Source organism: Triturus cristatus, chromosome 7 (genome assembly GCF_964204655.1).
Source record: "Triturus cristatus chromosome 7, aTriCri1.1, whole genome shotgun sequence".
Taxonomy (NCBI): domain Eukaryota; kingdom Metazoa; phylum Chordata; class Amphibia; order Caudata; family Salamandridae; genus Triturus; species Triturus cristatus.
In genome coordinates this window covers 658,018,823-658,038,099 of record NC_140590.1, presented here as the reverse complement: position 1 = coordinate 658,038,099, position 19,277 = coordinate 658,018,823, and the positions used below count along the sequence as shown (strand labels likewise).

General features: G+C 41.5%; 1 protein-coding gene across 1 annotated transcript in view; it reads left to right on the top strand.

The window, feature by feature from the left end:
* The window catches only part of WIPI1 (WD repeat domain, phosphoinositide interacting 1), a 219,374-nt gene that overhangs the window by 51,294 nt on the left and 148,803 nt on the right, over positions 1-19,277 (top strand). The window contains exon 2 of the mRNA XM_085617301.1: positions 14,625-14,707. Within this exon, the coding sequence (XP_085473427.1) occupies positions 14,625-14,707 (83 nt within the window). The remainder of the gene's footprint in view (positions 1-14,624; positions 14,708-19,277) is intronic.

Here is a 19,277-nt window from a genome sequence, read left to right as displayed (position 1 = left end):
TTACCTCCGCATCAGTGCAGCACCAACTCAGCACCAGCCCAGCCCCACCACAGCATCAGCACAGCATCACCTCAATTGCAAATAACAACACATTACCAGTGCAGCATCGCCTAAATATCAACAAAGCATCTCTCAGCACCACCCAGCATCAGTCAGCACACCCCAGCATCACTAAACACCACCTCAGCATCGCTCAAAAACACCTCAACATCACTAAGCACCACCTCAGCATTACACAGCATCACCTTAATATCGCTATGCACCACATCACTATCACTCAGCACCATCAAGCACCACCTTCCACAAAAACACCACCACCTCAGTATCAAACAGTATTATTTTGTAGCAGCACCACGCATAACACAAGGAAGTAAAGCAGGTTACCAAACCTTAAGTTTAGTTGTTGCTTAAAGTGCATCAATTTGTTTTAGTAGTGAAAAAATATGTTTTTACTAAGCAATTTATTTTGAAAACACATTCTGCTCACATAATATATTCACATATTTATAATAATGTATACAGAAAAACGTAGTTCTTAAACATGTTATAAAGCTGCTGTTACCCTATGTTCATACCATCCCAATACTTGAGTTCAATTCACTGCCAGTTTAATTTCATACCCTATTATTAGTATTGTACATATGTACCCTGCAGTTTAGTTGTACAAAATAACACTTTAAATAAGTACCTCCCCATACAGTTCTATAAAATGCCTAATAAATGTGTTAAAGCTTCTACCCACGATAATGTAAAGCATGACTAAAAATGTATAAGGTCCCAAAAGCTATGCTAATGCTTGTTCACTTTGAGGTTCTATGGTATTTACTTAGCAAACCCCGGCTTTTCGGCAACAATTGTGTGTAAAGCGTTTGGGTGAAATAAAGTTGCTCTCCTGCCGGAGTGTCAGATGGTCTCTGTGCGGACTTTAAGGATTAATGCGGACTTCATTCCTGAGGGCAGAAGGAGTGACAATGAAATGAATACGTATACGTACATCCTGTTATGACTTTGCTTGTGTACAAACAGTGCTTAGCTGTCTCCGGCGTCATTCTATAAATCTCCCTACGTGCTGCTCCCCATTCTTTGTCTTTCCTGTTGCTAAAGATGGCCGCTTGCCAGCGTGTGACGCGCTGAAAGGGCTTGTTTGCCATTCCCTTGGCTTGCAGCCTCCACCGTCATCCTCGTGCCTCAGCCCTTGGCGCGTGTCTTCAGGATAAACAATAGGTGGTAGCCGCATTCTTCTGCGCAATTACCGAGCCTGCGTCCTGTGGTCACCAGTAATTAAAATAATTGTTAATATTAACCAATATTAACCCCCACGGTCACGCACCTGAATAGCACTCCACTCGGAGGACAGGCTGAGGGAGTTGCGCCAGAGTCGTCCGAACGCTTGGCCTTGGGATGTGTGGTGGATGCATTCGTGCGCTAAAGTATCTTTTCAGTTAGTCTGCGGGCTGGCAGATCATAATCCAGCCACCCCGTGTACTGAATCACGGGAGCATGACAGCGTTTAATGCGGCTGGATAGAGATGGACCCGCTGTTTCTTTGCTGCATTTCTATTGCGGTCTTACTCATGGTCGTGAACATAGTTGCACGAAACCTATTGAAGGTATGAAAACAGAAATGACTGATGAGACAAAAAAAACTGTTGAATACTTGCAGTATTGAAAATCCAGCATTAGAAAGTAAGTATGTAATTAGCAGCTCTTAGGTTTTAAAGTTAATGAAAAAACAAGAAAGAGAACGAGTTGGGTTGTAGTGAGAATCAAAAGTGTGAGTGTGGAGGAATTGACAGAATGAGAAATAAAGGATCTCATTTTAATAAGCAGAGGCGAAGTCAATAGGTCTGTCTTTGGCTGCCAGCCTTTTGGCTTTGCCAATGCTTGTTTTGTCTTGTCATGGTTTTTGGAAAACTTTATTGTTGGGGAAATTTACAGACGTGTGTGTATGTGTGTGTGTGTATGAAATCAAAGTTTAAAGTGATGTTTCAGTGTCGAAATAAGATAAAAAGTAATATTTAAAATCCCAAAACATATGAAATTCACTGGTTGTGTTACTGAGCTAACTATAATTTCGCCCCTGCCATGCACCATTTGTGATCTCACATATTACATCACTGATGACATCTCAAATGACATAATTGGTGACATTACTGAATACATCAGTCATTGTGGCACCATCCTATAGATTTGGGGACTTCAAGTAATTCAACACTCTTCACATCTGTTTTCAAATTCCCAGTTGGCCCACAATTTGTAATGAATATTTGATTTAAAATGATAATGCGATCCTCAGTTGATATGTTCCTTCAATTCTTGGACTCCATAGATCATTTATTCGAGATTAGTTCTTCAATTAGTCAAGATAGCCAAAATGTGTTTTGTCGCAAATATCGACTTCATTAGGGCTACAAATAACAGAAAATTGTATTTATTTGCATTTTTGCAGTTTATTTTACAGACCGTATCAAGGCACACATTATTGCCCGCACCAGTGACTTAGTGTATGTACCAAGATCTTTGGCATTTTTGTTCACTCATTGTGGGCAGGCACGTGAGGAAGAAAGACATTTCACATTACATTAATGTCCATTGTTCGTATTACCCTAGAGTTTACGGACTCACTGTGTTTGTATAGAAAGATTCCACACATAATAATCATATTAGATAAAGGTCACAGGATCAGGGTAGTCGCACATTGGAACCCAAATGCAGGTGAAAGGCATGCAGGAGCATGTAGGGTAAGACCACATACATATGGATTGAAATTATACAATTTGATTTAGATTGGGATTTAACGGTTTATTGACAGAAACCCTTTATATATAGATGGACCTGTGATATGTCTCCTAGCTAACAGCATGTCTATGCCGTTGATTAGGCTTGTTTGAGATAACAAGGTAAGGGGTTACATGCTCCGGGGAGAAAACTGCACTCCCATACCGGTAGCGTACCAAGCTCCATCACCACACGAATCCTATCCGCCATATTGCTAAACTCGTAAATAATGACAATGAGTGAACAAAAATGCCAAAGATCTTGGTACACTAAGTCACTGGTGGTGGCAATAACGTGTGCCTTGATACTGTTTGTATAATGAACTGCATAAATGCAAAAAAATCCAATTGTTTTCTGTTATTTGTAGCCCTAATGAAGTAGATATTCTCGCCGAAGCACATGTTGGCTACCTTGACTACTTTGAAGACCTAATCTTGAATAAATGACCTATGGAGTCCAAGAATTAAAGGGACAAAACAATTGAATATTGCATTATTGCTTTATATTGAATATTCATTACAAGTTGTGTTCCAATTGTTTTAAAATATGTACTGGAACCCCTTTGAGCTCCAAATTGTGAATGTAGGGTGAACATTCCTCTCTTGTGTGCACCACCCTTCTTTCTCTCAATCTTGATATATTGTGTTAAAATGCCAGTTGAGCGCTGAGTCAACTCCCTTCCTTCACCCTTCTTTTTAACTCTTCACCTTTAGACAATTTTCTATTCACCTTGATTGGATTACCCTGTTTGAGGCTTCACAAGACCCACAATTGTAAGTCAAAAGGTTGACAAGTATACATTTTCCACTGTAAAGGCACATTCTGTCAGGCCCTATGGACAATGCGCCGCAGTTTAGAAAAATACACTAGACACATTCCTAAGACAGACATTATGGCATATAGCCTTACAGGCATGCTTACAACACCAGTATCAGTTAAATTATCTTTAAGTGGACACCCATACATTCTCTATTATTCAATAGTCTGGAATGCCTTAAAATATTAAGTGAAGTTCTGGAAATAAACATGCACAGTTTGTCTATACCACTTTATTACAACTATTTAACACGGGCATGTGCCTAGATATCCACTGGTGGTCAATGTATTGTCAACAACAGCTTTGGCTTTTCTCACAGCTTTTTTAGAACAGGCTTTGGCGCAACCTACTTTGAAGCATACCTGTGCAGCCCATATAAGGTGCACTCAGCCTTCAGCTTGTTTAACCTAGAGCTATTCTTCCACCCCGAACTTTATTAATTTTTTAACGGTGCACAATTTAACTTTTAAACTGCACAATTGCACTTGTCATCAGGGCTTACGCTATGTACATGCTATCTACCCACATGTGTACACTCAGTAACTCTACGCTGTATTTGACTATGATGTTATCAGTGCTGTCACCAGTGATGTAATTTAGGATATAATTTAACATGTCATGAGAGATGTAATAAGTGAAGTCATAAGCAGTGCATAATGGGGGCGCAAGTTATAGTTATCTCAGTAAATTTTAACTGGTGAATGTCAGAGGTGTTAGGTTTTTAAATGTTATTTTTTTACCATATTTCAACAGCTAACAATAATTTCACTTTAACCTTTGTTTTTTTAAGTGAATCTCAAGTTTTTTTTCTATGTAAGCTAAAATCCTCTTCTCTACACTAACTAAAACATCACTTTAACCTTTGTTTTTTTCAGTGACTATCACTGGTGTTTTGAGTTTATAATGTTAGGTTTTAACCAGGGCACAAGTCAGGGGTATACGCAGGTACACAGTGTCCACCCACTCTTTTCACAGGGTGGACGCTGTCCCCCCTGGCAAGAAGTTGAGTCCCACAAAAATATGTTGAACTTGTCGCAGTGTCATTTTCAGACTCCAGGACACGTTCAGCAGCTCCTGCATGTTTTCTGCTTTCTATTCCTGGCAGCAACGTGCAGGCAGCGAGGGAGCTTTTTATCATCTCCAGCTGGGCTGAAGTTAAGGGGCCAATAGGCCACCTTTTGTTTGAATATCCTGACTGGGGGCGTCATGGAACCTCACTTTTAAATGTAAATGCCAGAGAGGGGAAACAATGGCCCTCAGCTTGATATCTCTTCACGGGTGACATCATGTGCTGTGATGGCACGCGTCATGATTTCACTTGCATACTGCCTGGCCTGGTTAGTCCCACCACTTATGTTTTTAGGACTTGTGCCCTGGTTTTAACTGATCTTTTCATTTTCACCTATCTATTATGTCACTTAACCCTTTGTTTTTTCCAGTGAATTTCTGATTTTTTTTTAAATGTAAAGTAAGATCTTATTAGCATACCTAACTATAAGGTAATTTTAACCTTTGTTTTTTTCAGATAGTTTCATTTTTTTTTTTTTTGGTAAGCTAATATTGTATTAGCATACCTAACTGTAAGGCACTTAAACTTTTGAGTTTTCAGTGAATGTGTATGTGTGTGTGTGTGTGTATATATATATATGTATATTCACTTAAAAAACCATAGGTTTCTACAGACGTTATAGTTTGGGATTAGCATTTAAAAAACCTTTGAAATTCAGTAAATAAACCATAGGTTTCAGGGACGTTCTAATTAGTTGAACATTTGACTCATATAAACTAGAGAAATTCGCCTGTTATAGTTAGTTGAGCTAACTATAACTCGTGCACCCGCAATGCACTGCTGATGATGTCACATATTACATCACTCATGACATGGTCAGTGACATCCCTGATGACATCACTGATGACATCTGAAATGACATCACTCATGACATCATCCAGTGAATGTGTGTTTCTATAAAATGTAAATATGTTTTATATATATATGCCAAGGTGTATTGAAGAATGAATGCATTTACAATTGCCTAAAGGAATTATTTTGTATGTATGTGACTGACTGTATAAGTGAGTGATTGAACATGTCTTACTGAATGTATGGGCTACTGACTAAACTGTGTAAAAGTCTGTATTAGTCTCTCCATTGGTGTGTAAGCAACTGCATGGGTTGCTGAATACCTACATGAGTGTCTATATAGGTTATTGATTTGTTGTCTGAGTATCTGTATGGGTCCCTGAGTGTCTGTGTGGGTGGGTGGGTGTATGAGTCTGTGCATAGATGTCTGAGTGGGTGATTCAGTGGTTGTATGGATTAAAAAGTGCATCTGGAAAGGGCTGTATGGGTGAGTTAGTGTGTCTATGGGTGTGTTGGTGAGTGAATAAATGTCTCAGTGGTATATCTGTGACTAACTACATATGTTTTAAGCCACTATATGTGAGTGTTGGAGTATATAAATGAGTATACGTGAGACTAAGTTATTTCAAGAGTGGGTGTATAAATAAGTGTCTGCTTCTATTAGTGATTGTATAAGACAGTAAATATGTGTTAGTATCTGTATAAATAAGTGATGTGGTATGTCTAAAAATAACGAAGTTGGAGTGTATAACTGTATACATGATTAAATGGGTATGTGATTCATTCTTTGTATTACTGACTAGGCGTGTGAGTAACTCTATGGATGAGTGGTAGCGTGTGACTGCATGTATAGATGTATGAGTGCATATTATAGTCCTCTATTGATGAGTAACTACATGTATAAGTGACTGGATGTGTGTGTAGACCTAGGAAATAGTGAGTGCTATGTAGTATATGGCATTCTTCTGTGTATGGTTTCAAAAATAGTAGTCAGCATTTTAGAATGGATGTATCAAAGTTTATATTAGAGCATCAGTATGTGCATCAGATTGTCACGTGGGTGATGTTATCAGTGATGTCATTTGAGATGTCATCAGTGATGTCATCAGTGATGTCACTGACCATGTCATGAGTGATGTAATATGTGACATCATCAGCAGTGCATTGCGGGCGCACGAGTTATAGTTAGCAACAGGTACATTTCTCTGGTTTTATATGAGTCAAATGTTCAACTAACTATAACGTCCCTGAAACCTATGTTTTTTTACTGAATTTCAAAGGCTTTTTTAAATGCTAATTCCTAACTATAATGTCTGTAAAACCTATGGTTTTTTCAGTGAATTTCGAAGGTTTTTTAAAATGTTAAATTCATATTTTAATGTTTATAAAACCTATATTTTTTCTATTATATTTTTAAATATTTTGGAACTCTATTATACTTCTTGTTTTTAACTTTAAAAATCATGTAATGTTTTATATCTTCCCCCAAAAATATGTTGTTTTTTTGGGGGGGGGAGAAAACTGCACTCCCATACCGGTAGCGTACCAAGCTCCATCACCACACGAATCCTATCCGCCATATTGCTAAACTCGTAAATGATGCGCATTTCGTATCCGACGAGTTTGTGGCACCGCGTCTCGCGTAACATCATATACGCATGAAGTCACCCCAGGTACTACTTTGGAATCCGACGGGTACGCAGTAACAAGCCACGCGTTACGTCATGTACGGATGGGGTCGCGCCTGCTGCGCGTTGCGTATTTGACGAGTACACGCTGCCAGGCCCTGTGCTAAGTCACAGACGTATAGTATCGCGCTGGGTAGGCCATGCCCTTCTTTTTTTTTGTCTCAAAAGTATATCTAAATAACTTTAAACAGTATATAAGAGCACGCGAAAATCTAAATTATTTTAAACATTTATATATTTCTAACTGTAATAAACTTATATTATGATAAATATATTTTGTCAAAATCGCGTCGGGTGCGGCCTCCTTGCGCGCTCGGTGCGCGATTGCCATGTGACCTTAAAAAAAAGCATTTAATTGGTTCATAACATTTCCCATTGTAACAGTTGTACGACCCCACCCATTTTACTCATTCTCTCTACAGCGTTTGATGAGAGACACCTCTTCTGCTTAGAAAGCTTTTTTGAAAAGTGTTTTCCTGTATACACATATCTTATACTACACACAACATACAACGATCATCTTGATCAATATTCATGCTCTGTACATTAACCTTCCACGTGTGATTGCCATGCATCTCAAACGTTCCATCAAAAAACAAATATGTGTTACACGATGCCATTATTGTGCTGCCTTTCGGCCTGGGTATTACTGGCTGAATGGAGCATCATCAGCCACGGGCAGACTGCACATCCTAGATCACGTGCCATCTCATTAACAATAGTTTCCGCCCTCCCGACACATGCTACACTAATCTAAATTGCGCACTCTGCGAGGTCAAAACTACAAAAGAAACACACATAAGTACACTTCCTGGCCAGGCAGGAACTGAACAACGCCCAAGTCCCCTGAATAATTGTTCACACCCCTACGCTGGCCTGGCGTACGCAAGCCCAGCCCACTTTGCGTATGTATAAATAGGATAACCACGACGCCACACGTCCCTCTTCTTCCACACTACCTCAAATGATTTGCCGTATCCACGTTGCATATCACAATGCGCAATAAAAAAAAGAAATGGATCCATGAGGTGTACTCCATTCTGGCAATCAACACGGGCTCTAAATTGTGAGCCCTACTGCCCGTCGTCTACGAAAGGGATCCATGAGGCGTACACTCTCCTGCAATCAACACTCCATCTGAATTGTGAGCACTGCTGCCCATAGTGTTGGCTCACACAACAATGACAGCAGTTAAGCAGAGCGGCCTGGGTGCACAGGGCTTCCAATTGAGCGCGCTGCGGCGAGAGGGGTGGGGTGCTTCAGCCTAGCTGCGCAGGTCCGAACAAACAATATTGCCATGTGTTATGATGTGATCTTTGACCTCATTCAGTCACATCTCTGTCTCATTTGAAAGACCTGCTGTACTGTACTGTAGGCCTGAGCCAGCGGGCAGTGCTGCCCTACAGACACCTCTTCAGCGCGGTGCTGCGGGAGGGATGGGATGCATCAGCCAGACTGCACACATGCGAATAAGCGATATTGCCATGTGTTATGATGTGATCTTTGACCTCATTCAGTCACATCTCTGTCTCATTTTAAAGACCTGCTATACCATAAGGTAGGCCTAAACCTACGGGCAGCGCTGCCCTACAGACACCTGTTGAGGGCGTTTCTGCGGGAAGGTTGGGGTGCATCACCCTGAGTGCGCACGTGCGAAAAAGCGATGTTGCCGTGCGTAATGATGTGATCTCTGACCTCATTCAGTCACATCGGTATAATTTTAAGGACCTGCTGGACCGTACTGTAGGCCTGAGCCAGCGGGCAGCGCTGCCTACAGACACGTGGCGTTGTCTTTTAGGACACTGTAGTGAGCTCCTTACTAAGTGTACATGCACACAGGCTCCCGCCACTGCATTAGACGCGCACATTATGCTTCTAGCATGCTCTCTGTTACTTTGTATGTGAACGTTGGCATAACATATGATCATTTAACCTTGTGTATTCTCGTGCACTCCAACTCCTCTTTGAACCACGATTACCACTAACAGTTGGTAGATCGTACTTCAAAAACGAAGGATGCACTCAACTCCTATTTTCTATCAAGCTTGAAATAAACCTTCATTTACCTCCAGGCGTTTCCACCATTAAATTATTTCTCCCTTTTCAGACATTTCATTGATTGCCACAAGAAGGGCGGAGGGGAGCTGACCCCGCAATGATGCCCTGGCATTCTGACACCTTCCATTGTGGTATCAAGACACCGTCCCCGACCGGAGACATGGTCTATCGGACAAACATACCCCAGACTAGGAGCTTGCACCAACACGTCATGGGACACACCAGTGGTGGCAGGTGAGCAGTGAAGCCTCGGTGTGCTAGACCTACAATTGAGCACAGTGCGGGGGAAGGGGTTGTGGTGCTGCACCCTGGGTGCACAGGTGCATGCAAGCGATTTTTCCGTAGCTAATAATGTAGGACTATATTATCAAAAAACAGCGATAACATTATCACCACTTTAGCGACAGGAAACTGCCGCTAAAGTGACTATAAGGGGTTGATAATATGCCCTTGTAAATTCCCATAGAAGCCCAGGTTCACACCAGAACCTGGGCTTCTAAGGGAATTCACAAGGGCATATTATCAACCCCTTATCGCCGCTTTAGCAGCGGTTTCCTGCCGCTAAAGCAGCGATAATGTTATTGCCCTTCCTTCATAATATGGCCCATAATCTCTGGCCTCATGTATTTAATTTTAAGGACTTGCTGAACCACACTCTTTCGCGCAGACCCCAGCGTCCTAGACAAACGGGTGACGGAGGGTAAACACTAAGGGCTGGGTGCAATAGGCCGACGCTCTGTCTCCTCCTCCCTCTCTTCTTTTGACTCTCCCTCCCCTTCTCCCTTCCACCCACTCCCCCCCCTTCCATTCTCACTATGGTCCTTTCATTCGGACTACCTTTCTTTACCTCTGCCACATAGCACACATACTTATGTTTCATTTTTGTCTTGCAGGTTTCCTACGCTGCTTCCACTGGAGTCCAACCCACGTTTTTTTTTATTATACTGTTCTAATAAAGTTACATTTCTATTTATTTATGTTTTAATAAAGGTTACTTATTTTTTCAAATAAATAACTGAGTGTATAGGTCTTCTTTTTCTGACAACACTTGTCTATTGTTTATTGTGAAAATCATCTGTTTATAGAAAATTTTAAGGACAACATTATTGAATATTAGAGTGCACCTACCAAAACATAATCTATCTGACTATTAGACAAATGAAGCCTGGGTAATTGTACAACTGCAAGAGTTCTATGAGTGTATCACTTTATAACACCATAAGTACTGCCTGTGTGATTACAGAACAAATAAGGCACTGCCTAGGACCACTGAGGCTTCAGGGACTGCCGAGCCCCACCCTGCATATTTAAATAAAGACCCGGAGTGTGGCGATCCCCGGACTTCAGTTGGCCTCGAACCCCCCTGAACAATTAAAGAATTTGCTATTACAGGGTCGAAGCCATGCACCACCCTCTAATAGCAAACACAAATGTCCAGCGAATGCACACCCCGGGCCATTGTATGAGCTGCGCCCTCCCTACTACCATGATGCATTTGTTAGTATAAACGCATACTAACACTACTTACACATGTGTAGTACAGCGACCAGAATGTAGTGAAGAAGCAGAGGAAGCACAAAATCTAAAAATATAAATCCTACCAGTAGTCGGATGACATAGTTCAATGAGCCGACGACCCTGGCATGAGTAGAAACAGCTACACGAACAAAACGGGTCTTCAGCACAACGCAAGCAATTTTGAAATATTGCTGAGTGGTGCCTTCTTTTTGCCTTCTCCCACTCGTCACCAAATTTATGTAGTGAAGAGGCAGACAGCAGTGAATCCAATAAGTAGATTTATTACAAGAAAACAAGACACCTGAAACAACCACCAACAGGAGCAGACAGCAAAGCAACCGTCTAATCCAGCACCGTGTATAAACTCCGCAAGGTTCCCCTCATGTCAGCCCTACATTCTAACATTACATACTGAGGGCCATATTATCAAGGAACGGCGTTAAAATTATCGCCGCTTTAGCGGCAGGAAACTGCCGCTAAAACGGCGATAATGGGCTTGATAATATGCCGTAGAGAATTCCAATAGAAGCCCATGTTCTTGTGTTAACATGGGCTTCTATTTGATTTCTCTACGGCATATTATCAAGCCCATTATCGCCGTTTTGGCGGCAGTTTCCTGAAGCTAAAGCGGCGATAATTTTAACACCGTTCCTTGATAATATGCCCCTTAGATTCTAGTAGAATTACATACTAACATTCTACTATGACTTACAGTGGAATACTACACAGAGCACATGACTTTACAGCAATGAGCTCATAGTTTCATCCACGAGTCTTGACACCGGTAGGGGTAAGACTTTCGCTTCCCACTCCCTATATTGTACTAACTAACACTTCTTCCACAACTATGCTACAGCGCCCAGAGCATATCACTTTACAGCAATGAGCTCACAATTTAGGCTCATGGTTTAATCCCCGAGTCTTCACACCAGTAGGGATGAGTAGTTTGCTTCCCACTCCCTATATACTATAAACGCATACTAACACTACTTACACACTTATACTACAGCGGCTAGTATCCTACACCGCCCAGAGCCCATCACTTTAGAGCAATCAGCTCGGTTCCATCCCCAAATCTTCACACCGGTAGGCGCAACTACTTCGCTTCCCGCTTCCGGTATACTATCAACACACAGTAGCGGTCAGTAGTTTGCTTCCCACTCCCTGTATGGTATAAACGCCTACTAACACTACTTGCACACGTATGCTACAAACACCAGACCACATCACTTTACAGCAATGACCTCACGGTTTAGACTCTCGGTTTCATACCCGAGGGTAGCACCATATCATATCACCACCATGCCACTCTGAGCAACACCACACTTTCAGTCCGTTAACAGTGATAACTACCTACTGTCGATCACCAGTAGGTAATCAAGAACAAATTACAATAGGTCCTTGATTCTTTTAGCTTTAAAAAATTCTCTCTATTACTGTCTTTCTACTTTTCCATATAAATAGTTTTTTAAATATTTAAGTACACATCGAAGTCAGAAATGCAACGTATTCTATCAACTAACTTTCTAGAACATGTGGAGGTTAAAAGTTCATCAATTTTTTTAAACCTAACGATATATTTTTGCAACATTTTCTCAAACATTTAACGGCACGTGCAGGTTAAAAGTTCACGATTGTTTTAAGTTCGAACAGTGCCTTCCAAATGCAAGTAGCAGTTGTGGTTGAGTTGAGCAAATTTTATCCTATAATATGTACGTGCAAACTGCTTTTTCTCAACCAATCACAAACATACTTTTCCACAAAACGAATGTGCACCCTACTTTTAAAAAACAATGCTTTTCATCTCTCAATCTGGTACCGTTTTGTATGCGAAAAGAGACTAGTTCCCCATCTTTAAACATATCTCTTATTCTACGAAGGAACTGCATGAGCTTCCATACCTTCCAGCCATACCTTCAAAATGCTAGTGTGGATCGTAGGACATAGCTATGTTTTCTGGTGCAAGAGGTATGCAGAACAGAGACGTATTGACTTAGGCCTAGGTTTACAAAATGTGGACATTAAATGGTTTGGACAGAGAGGATTGAAGTGGCACCAATTGTTGTCTCTGGTTAAAACCTGTTTGCATCTCCAACACCCTGACCTCATTATTGTGCACTGTGGTGGAAACGACTTAGGCACATTGACTGGGGTAGGTTTGGAAATGCTTATGAAGGACACCTTTGGACAATTGATGTTACTTTTGCCTCAAACTGTCTTTGTATATTCCAATATATGCCAGAGACAGAAGTGGAAATGGTCCTAACTATTTTGTCCTCAGATTGAAAAAATCTCGGGAAAAAGTCAACAAAGCTGTCTCTGCATACCTCCGAGACCAAAAAATGGGGTCCATATACAACAACAACAACATACGTTTTGATATGGCGGATATATACAGAAGTGATGGAGTACACTTCACAGATCAGGGAAACCGAGTTTTCCTGAATAACTTGAAGCTGTGCATCCGCACTTATATGTAGCTCCAACTAATGAACACAATGTATTCTCCACACTGCTGTGGTGCAGCGGCCAGACCATCTCACTTTGCAGCACAGACCTCTCGCTTTGATCCCCAGCTCTACTCACCCATAGGGGTGAGTAGTTTGCGCTCTACAAATACCATATTGATTTATCTTCGCACTCCCTATACAACACCACCTAAGCACCATACACAAGCTATGTTCTAAACAAAAGTTCATCCAAGTACCTATAACTACATGCTGACACTACTTGCACAGATGTGGCACAGCGGTCAGTGCACATGACTTCACAGCATATGACACACAGTTTGGACTCACGCTTTAATCCCCGACTCCGGCAGCAGCTCAGCTTAGCAACATGAGACTCTAGACAGTACCTCACATATATTCCGTACCCCAGGACTTTCATACCAGTACGGGTCAGTAGTTCGTCCTAGTAGTTATAAACACATCCGGACACTACTTCCACAACTGTAGTGCAGCGGCCACGGCACATGACTTCACAGCATAAGACACACAATTTGGGCTCACGCTTTAATCCCGGAGTCCCGCACCAGCTCACCTTACCCGCATCAGACTCTACTTAATACCTCACTTAATTTCCGTAGCCCACCACTTACACACCAGTAGGGGTAAATACTTCGCTTCGCACCCCCTCTATAGCACACCCTAGACACCCCACAGTGGTTACAGTGCTCCTACCCTCCTATTTCCCACTTTTTCTCCCCTTTTTTCACCTTACTCGCTTCAACGGAATCACAAAATGGCGGCCAAGACTTCCTAGTTGCAACCGCTCGCAGCCAATCAGCAACAAGCTCGTGCTCGTAACGCCTCAGCCAATCAGATGGCAGAATTCCCAAATATCGATATCTGTAAATTTCAATATTTCTCAAAAACTACTGAACGAATTTACACCAAATAAACAAAAGCGTGCTTTCTAGACCAAGACCCTTCTCCCTGCCAAATTTGGGGTAATTCCGTTCACCCGGTAGCCTTGTCTAAAGTTTCCTATGGAAATTAACATGGAGAAAACACGTTTTGGGACCCCCTTTTTTCTCGGCCCCCCCTTGACGAATCACCCCCAAACTTTCCACATAGGAGCTGATCTCAACAAAGAATTTGTTTTGAAAATTTCACGAAGATTCATCAATCGGTGCCAAAGTTATTGCAAATAAAATGATGCCATTTTCCTAGAGTAACTAGGTCCTAACTATAACTACCTACTGGCGACTGCCAGTAGGTAATATATATATATATATATATATGTGTGTGTGTGTGTGTGTGTGTGTGACACGCCGCTTTGATCACACAAATATTGGTGAACCCTAAAAATGCAAACAGATGCATTTCTTCAATTAGTAAAAATCTTTTGCAGCATAATGATATACCTCGTTTTATAACAAATGTATGTTTTTGTTTAATAGCTCCTTGGCTGTTGGAACCGCAACTGGTTACAAGCTTTTCTCACTGGGCACTGTTGAACAGCTGGAAGTTGTCCATGAAAGTGGTGAGACTTTTCATTTTTTCAATTTGTTGGCATGAAGATCAGAGTTCACATTACATGGCAGAGGTGTATACAGTAAACGCAGATAAATAATTTGCATTCATATTAATTAAATGAGCCGTGTTGCCTCCTCCCCAATACCGTAATAAGGTTTCATGCTGGACGTTGTTGAATAACAGATGATAGACTCAGAAGCGTGGCTAGGTTACCCCTTGTGCAGAACCAATATTTCGTAATAACAAATTCTATCAAAACATGCTCTTGGGAACAAAAAGGAACGGTCACCCACGTCCCAAAAGATACTCTGTGGCCAAAGGACACAGAGGGTAAACAATAAACAAAATATTGTTCCCGAGCAAAACACCAATAGATATTCACAGGTAAGCCATATCAAATCAATACAATAAAATGTCCATATCCAAGCTGTCCTTGGATATGGACATTTTATTGTATTGATTTAATATGGCTTACCTGTGAATATCTATTGGTGTTTTGCTCGGGAACGATATTTTGTTTATTGTTGAATAACAGTGCTTTGTATTAACCCCTTCGATGCTGCGCAGATTCCGCCGCTGTGCTGACGGAATCTTGCGCGGGTGTGCTCATGACGGAATGGTTCCGTCATGAGCACAGCTCAACCGTGGGTCATGACGGAACCATTCCGTCATGAGCACCGAAGGGGTTAAACTAGCGAGGGGAGCAATAATGTGGATAGTTTATTAGGACGACATCCAGCAAATTTCATAATAGGTCTCGAAACTGAACCAGACATCATCAACCATACTTATGCTTATGGTGTATTGTTTAAAAAGAACTTGATTTCTTTCTGTTCATTGAATGCCCTCTTTTAGTTGTTTTGTAAAACCGAGGTCCTTTTCAGTTTCAGAGTTGTTGACGTATAATGATAAAAAAATAAAAGAGTTTGAGATCATTCTAAGTTTTGTATTGTAGTTGGAGGGCAGGGTCTTCATAAAAGCGTTCAAAGCCATTCAGGAAGGAGGTAACTTCTTTATTTCATGGTTTACAACCACAGCGTGATAGTTCCTGTTACTGCAAACACAAAGCAAATGCAAGGAGATGATGGACTCAGCGCTGAAACTTTTCAGACACTCACCCCCAGTCACAGATCTGGGTCGAATCCATCATCATTTTTTAGCTCACTTCGCCACCCCAGTTCAGACCCAGCCATATGAAAATCACTCTTGACACTGTGCCTCATGGGAACGGTCCAGCTTGAACTGCCAAGCCAGGTCTTCCCTGGACCGGAAACAGGCATCCTGGGACCGGTTTCGGGGTAACATCCCTCAACAGCCAAGCTAGCTTCCCATGAGGAACATGGTCAAAACTGATTTGCATATGGCTGTGTCCAAACTGGGGTGGCATAGTGAGCAAAAGAACAATGGATTAAACCCAAATCTCTTGACTGGGGGTGAGTGGTTGAAAAGTTTCAGCACTCCGTCCATCTTGTGTTTGCTAAGTTCCTGTTACTGCTCCATTCTCCCTCCATCTGTAATCAGCTCCCAGGCCTCCCCTCATCACACAGACACCAACATTCCATGCATTATCACAGTTTCCACACTCAAACCTGTAGAGCATGCCCACTCAGTTATGCATACATATACATATACTCATCACATCAATACATAATCCCTTTTTCTTACATTCTGAATAAATCAGGCATACCGGTGCACTGTATCATGCTCTTTCCCTACACACAGGATTAATGTCACTGCAACAGTGACCCAGAAACAACAAAACAAACTCTCAATGCTCCATCTTCTACAAGCAACACATACATGCATGCTCAGAAGGAGAATGCCCTTCATCACATACTGTTGCCCATACACAAAACTGCAGCCCAGCACTCCACCATGCCCAACACCCAGTCACACGAGCTGGTCAAACTAGCATGACCAGGTGCCAAAAGAAAGAAAGAATACCTACATCTGCACCCAGGACCTCATTCTCTGGAAACTGAACAAGCATTGTATTAAATGTCTCTCACACGTAATGATGACAGCCGCTGGTGCGCTCAGACTGAAACTTCTGAAAACAAAACATTCAAACACCAGTGCAGCCCAGTATTACCACCCCAACACCAGTCCATGACAGTAAAACTGTGATAGGACCAGTTAGGGCTCCAACCTCTGGGCTTGCCTCAACACACAGACACAAACAATCCTGTGCTTAATCACATTCTCACAGCATCCAGACTGTATACTCAGCCTATGCACACAGGAACACAGCATGTCATATCATCCATTTCTGTTACAAAGGAAAAACCCAAACAAATCTTTACTAGGATTCCAGCTTCTGAGCAAAAGAGGGTGAGAGTCTACTGTAAAGCTAAAGTCAAGGCTTTAACATTTCACTACATTTTTATTCCAGTTAATTCGAAGTTATATTTGGTGAGCATAACAATGAGTGAAGAAATGAACATCACCCTTTCAAAAAAAGAACTACTATATATTGTAATAAAAATCATTTCTGATTAGACAGAACACTAATGACTGAATAACAATTTGCTGAAGTCAGAAGAGAGGTTTCTCCTTTGTGTACCTGGTTTCGGAATTCCACAACTGAAGTCCAGTGGATACATAGGAAACCCTCTTAAAAGACCTTGGATAAGACTTAACAAAAGAAATTGCTACAAATGTAAATTCATTGGCCGTGCCTTAAGGAGTATGGCAAACATCAGGCATGTGCCACGTGCATAGACGTTCGGGCTCGCCCAGTAAAATTTACTCAAAGAGCCCATCTGACAGTAGATAAACTTATGTCCCAGTTATCTACATTAAGGTGCTCTATGAATGGCATGCTTAGGTTTACTAGAGTAGGGATGTATAGATAATACAGAACGTTTACAAAATGATAGAATTACCATTATAGGACACCTATTTGGACAAACAGTACTAAACAATCATCCATCTCCTTAGAGCCCTACCAATGACTAATATGTATACGCTTTCCATTCTACACATTCACTTTCATTAGAATATTGCAGGATACCAGTTTCATATTGAAAGTGGCATAAAAAGACATGCTTAGATGTTTCATGACATTCAGTTTGGTGCTAGCTCACTAATTATTCGCTTTTCCGGCACCACACTATTTTCCAGAAACAATTAATGTAAACGGAGAGAAGATAGTACAGCTCTTGAAGGTAAGAGATTCTTTCACTGAAAAAGCAAGCAGTCAGGTGTTGACCTTGACTGAGATAGGTGCCTCTTGATGTTGAATGTAGTTGGTAGCCGCATTTAGTGATGATTATCAGCACTTTATTAAAAATTAGCAGGCCAAGATTCTGATCAATTCTCTCCATCTTCTGCACCACTTTCCTGATGGGAACTGACAGCAAAATTAATGGACTCTGGAAACTACCACAAGTGGCTTAGACTTTGCCAGAGAATCAGTGTCACCGGTCCCATGGCTCCAGAACGTTCTCCAAGACAGGGGCCTTCTTCTGTCTGGTTCTTATCAAATGAAGACATTTTTTAACCTTTACCACTGATGTCTACTAGAGGGGCTGGTGTAAAATGGAAATTTGTAAAGATCTCTTTTTTCAAGAAGGGTGTGGAGAAGGGCATAGCACCCTGTAGTAAACTTGGGGAGAGCCAATGTGAAATGCAGCCACTCCACCATATTTGCTACCATATTAATTGTTCTGACACAAGTGCCTTCTTGACTACTACTTTGGTGTATCTAATTTGTCCGCTTGGCTATTGACCAATGCTGTTTCTCTGCGCCTGGTTCTGCTGTGGTTTTGAAATTTGAAAATCTGTGTGCACATACATACTAAGCTTGAATTTGTGAGCCACCTATTCATGTTATCCTCCTGATTAACAGCATCAGCTATATCAAACTGTAGTACACTCACCTTGGTCTGCTCTGCCAAATAACGTATTTTTAAATCCTCAATAAAAAGAAGCCATTCATAATTTAGGCTTTCCTCAGACCAAAAACAAGCTCAGGGCATGGCAAACTGCTGAATTGTAGCCACCAATGGTTACTCTGTTTTTGTGTATGCTTGGCATGTTGTTACAGTTCTGCAGAAGTGACATGAAGTGTGAAGTTTTTATATAGGTTCTGGTAGCATTGCAATCTTGAAAAAAAATCCTTAGATCTTTGTACTGGCTCCTCAGGCTGAAGTTCCCCACTGGTGTTATGGTCTGAGTTGTTACTGGCCTCTGCTATCTTAGGGTTGTCTTAGATCTTGTGGTAGGTCGTTTCTGTGCTTGTCTTTGTTGTTTTCACTAACTGGTTGGGGGGGGAGGGGGAATCTTTCAGATCAGTGATCATTGCAATCCAAGTCCTGATATCATCTTCTAATTTATCATCTCTTCAGATCTGTTTCATCCTAACTTTCTCCGCTGTTGCCCATTCGCACACGTCCTTCAACCATATTTCACATCTCGGGGGTATAGAGCTCATCCATGTGATCACAATTCACTTTTTCGCCAATATTAACCCCAGGAGTACAAATTTCCTACTAAGTTTCCTATTTTTGGGAGTGGGCAGTAGACCTAATAGTACTGTACGTACCTCCCTGGAGACCTGCCAGCATGTGGCCTCT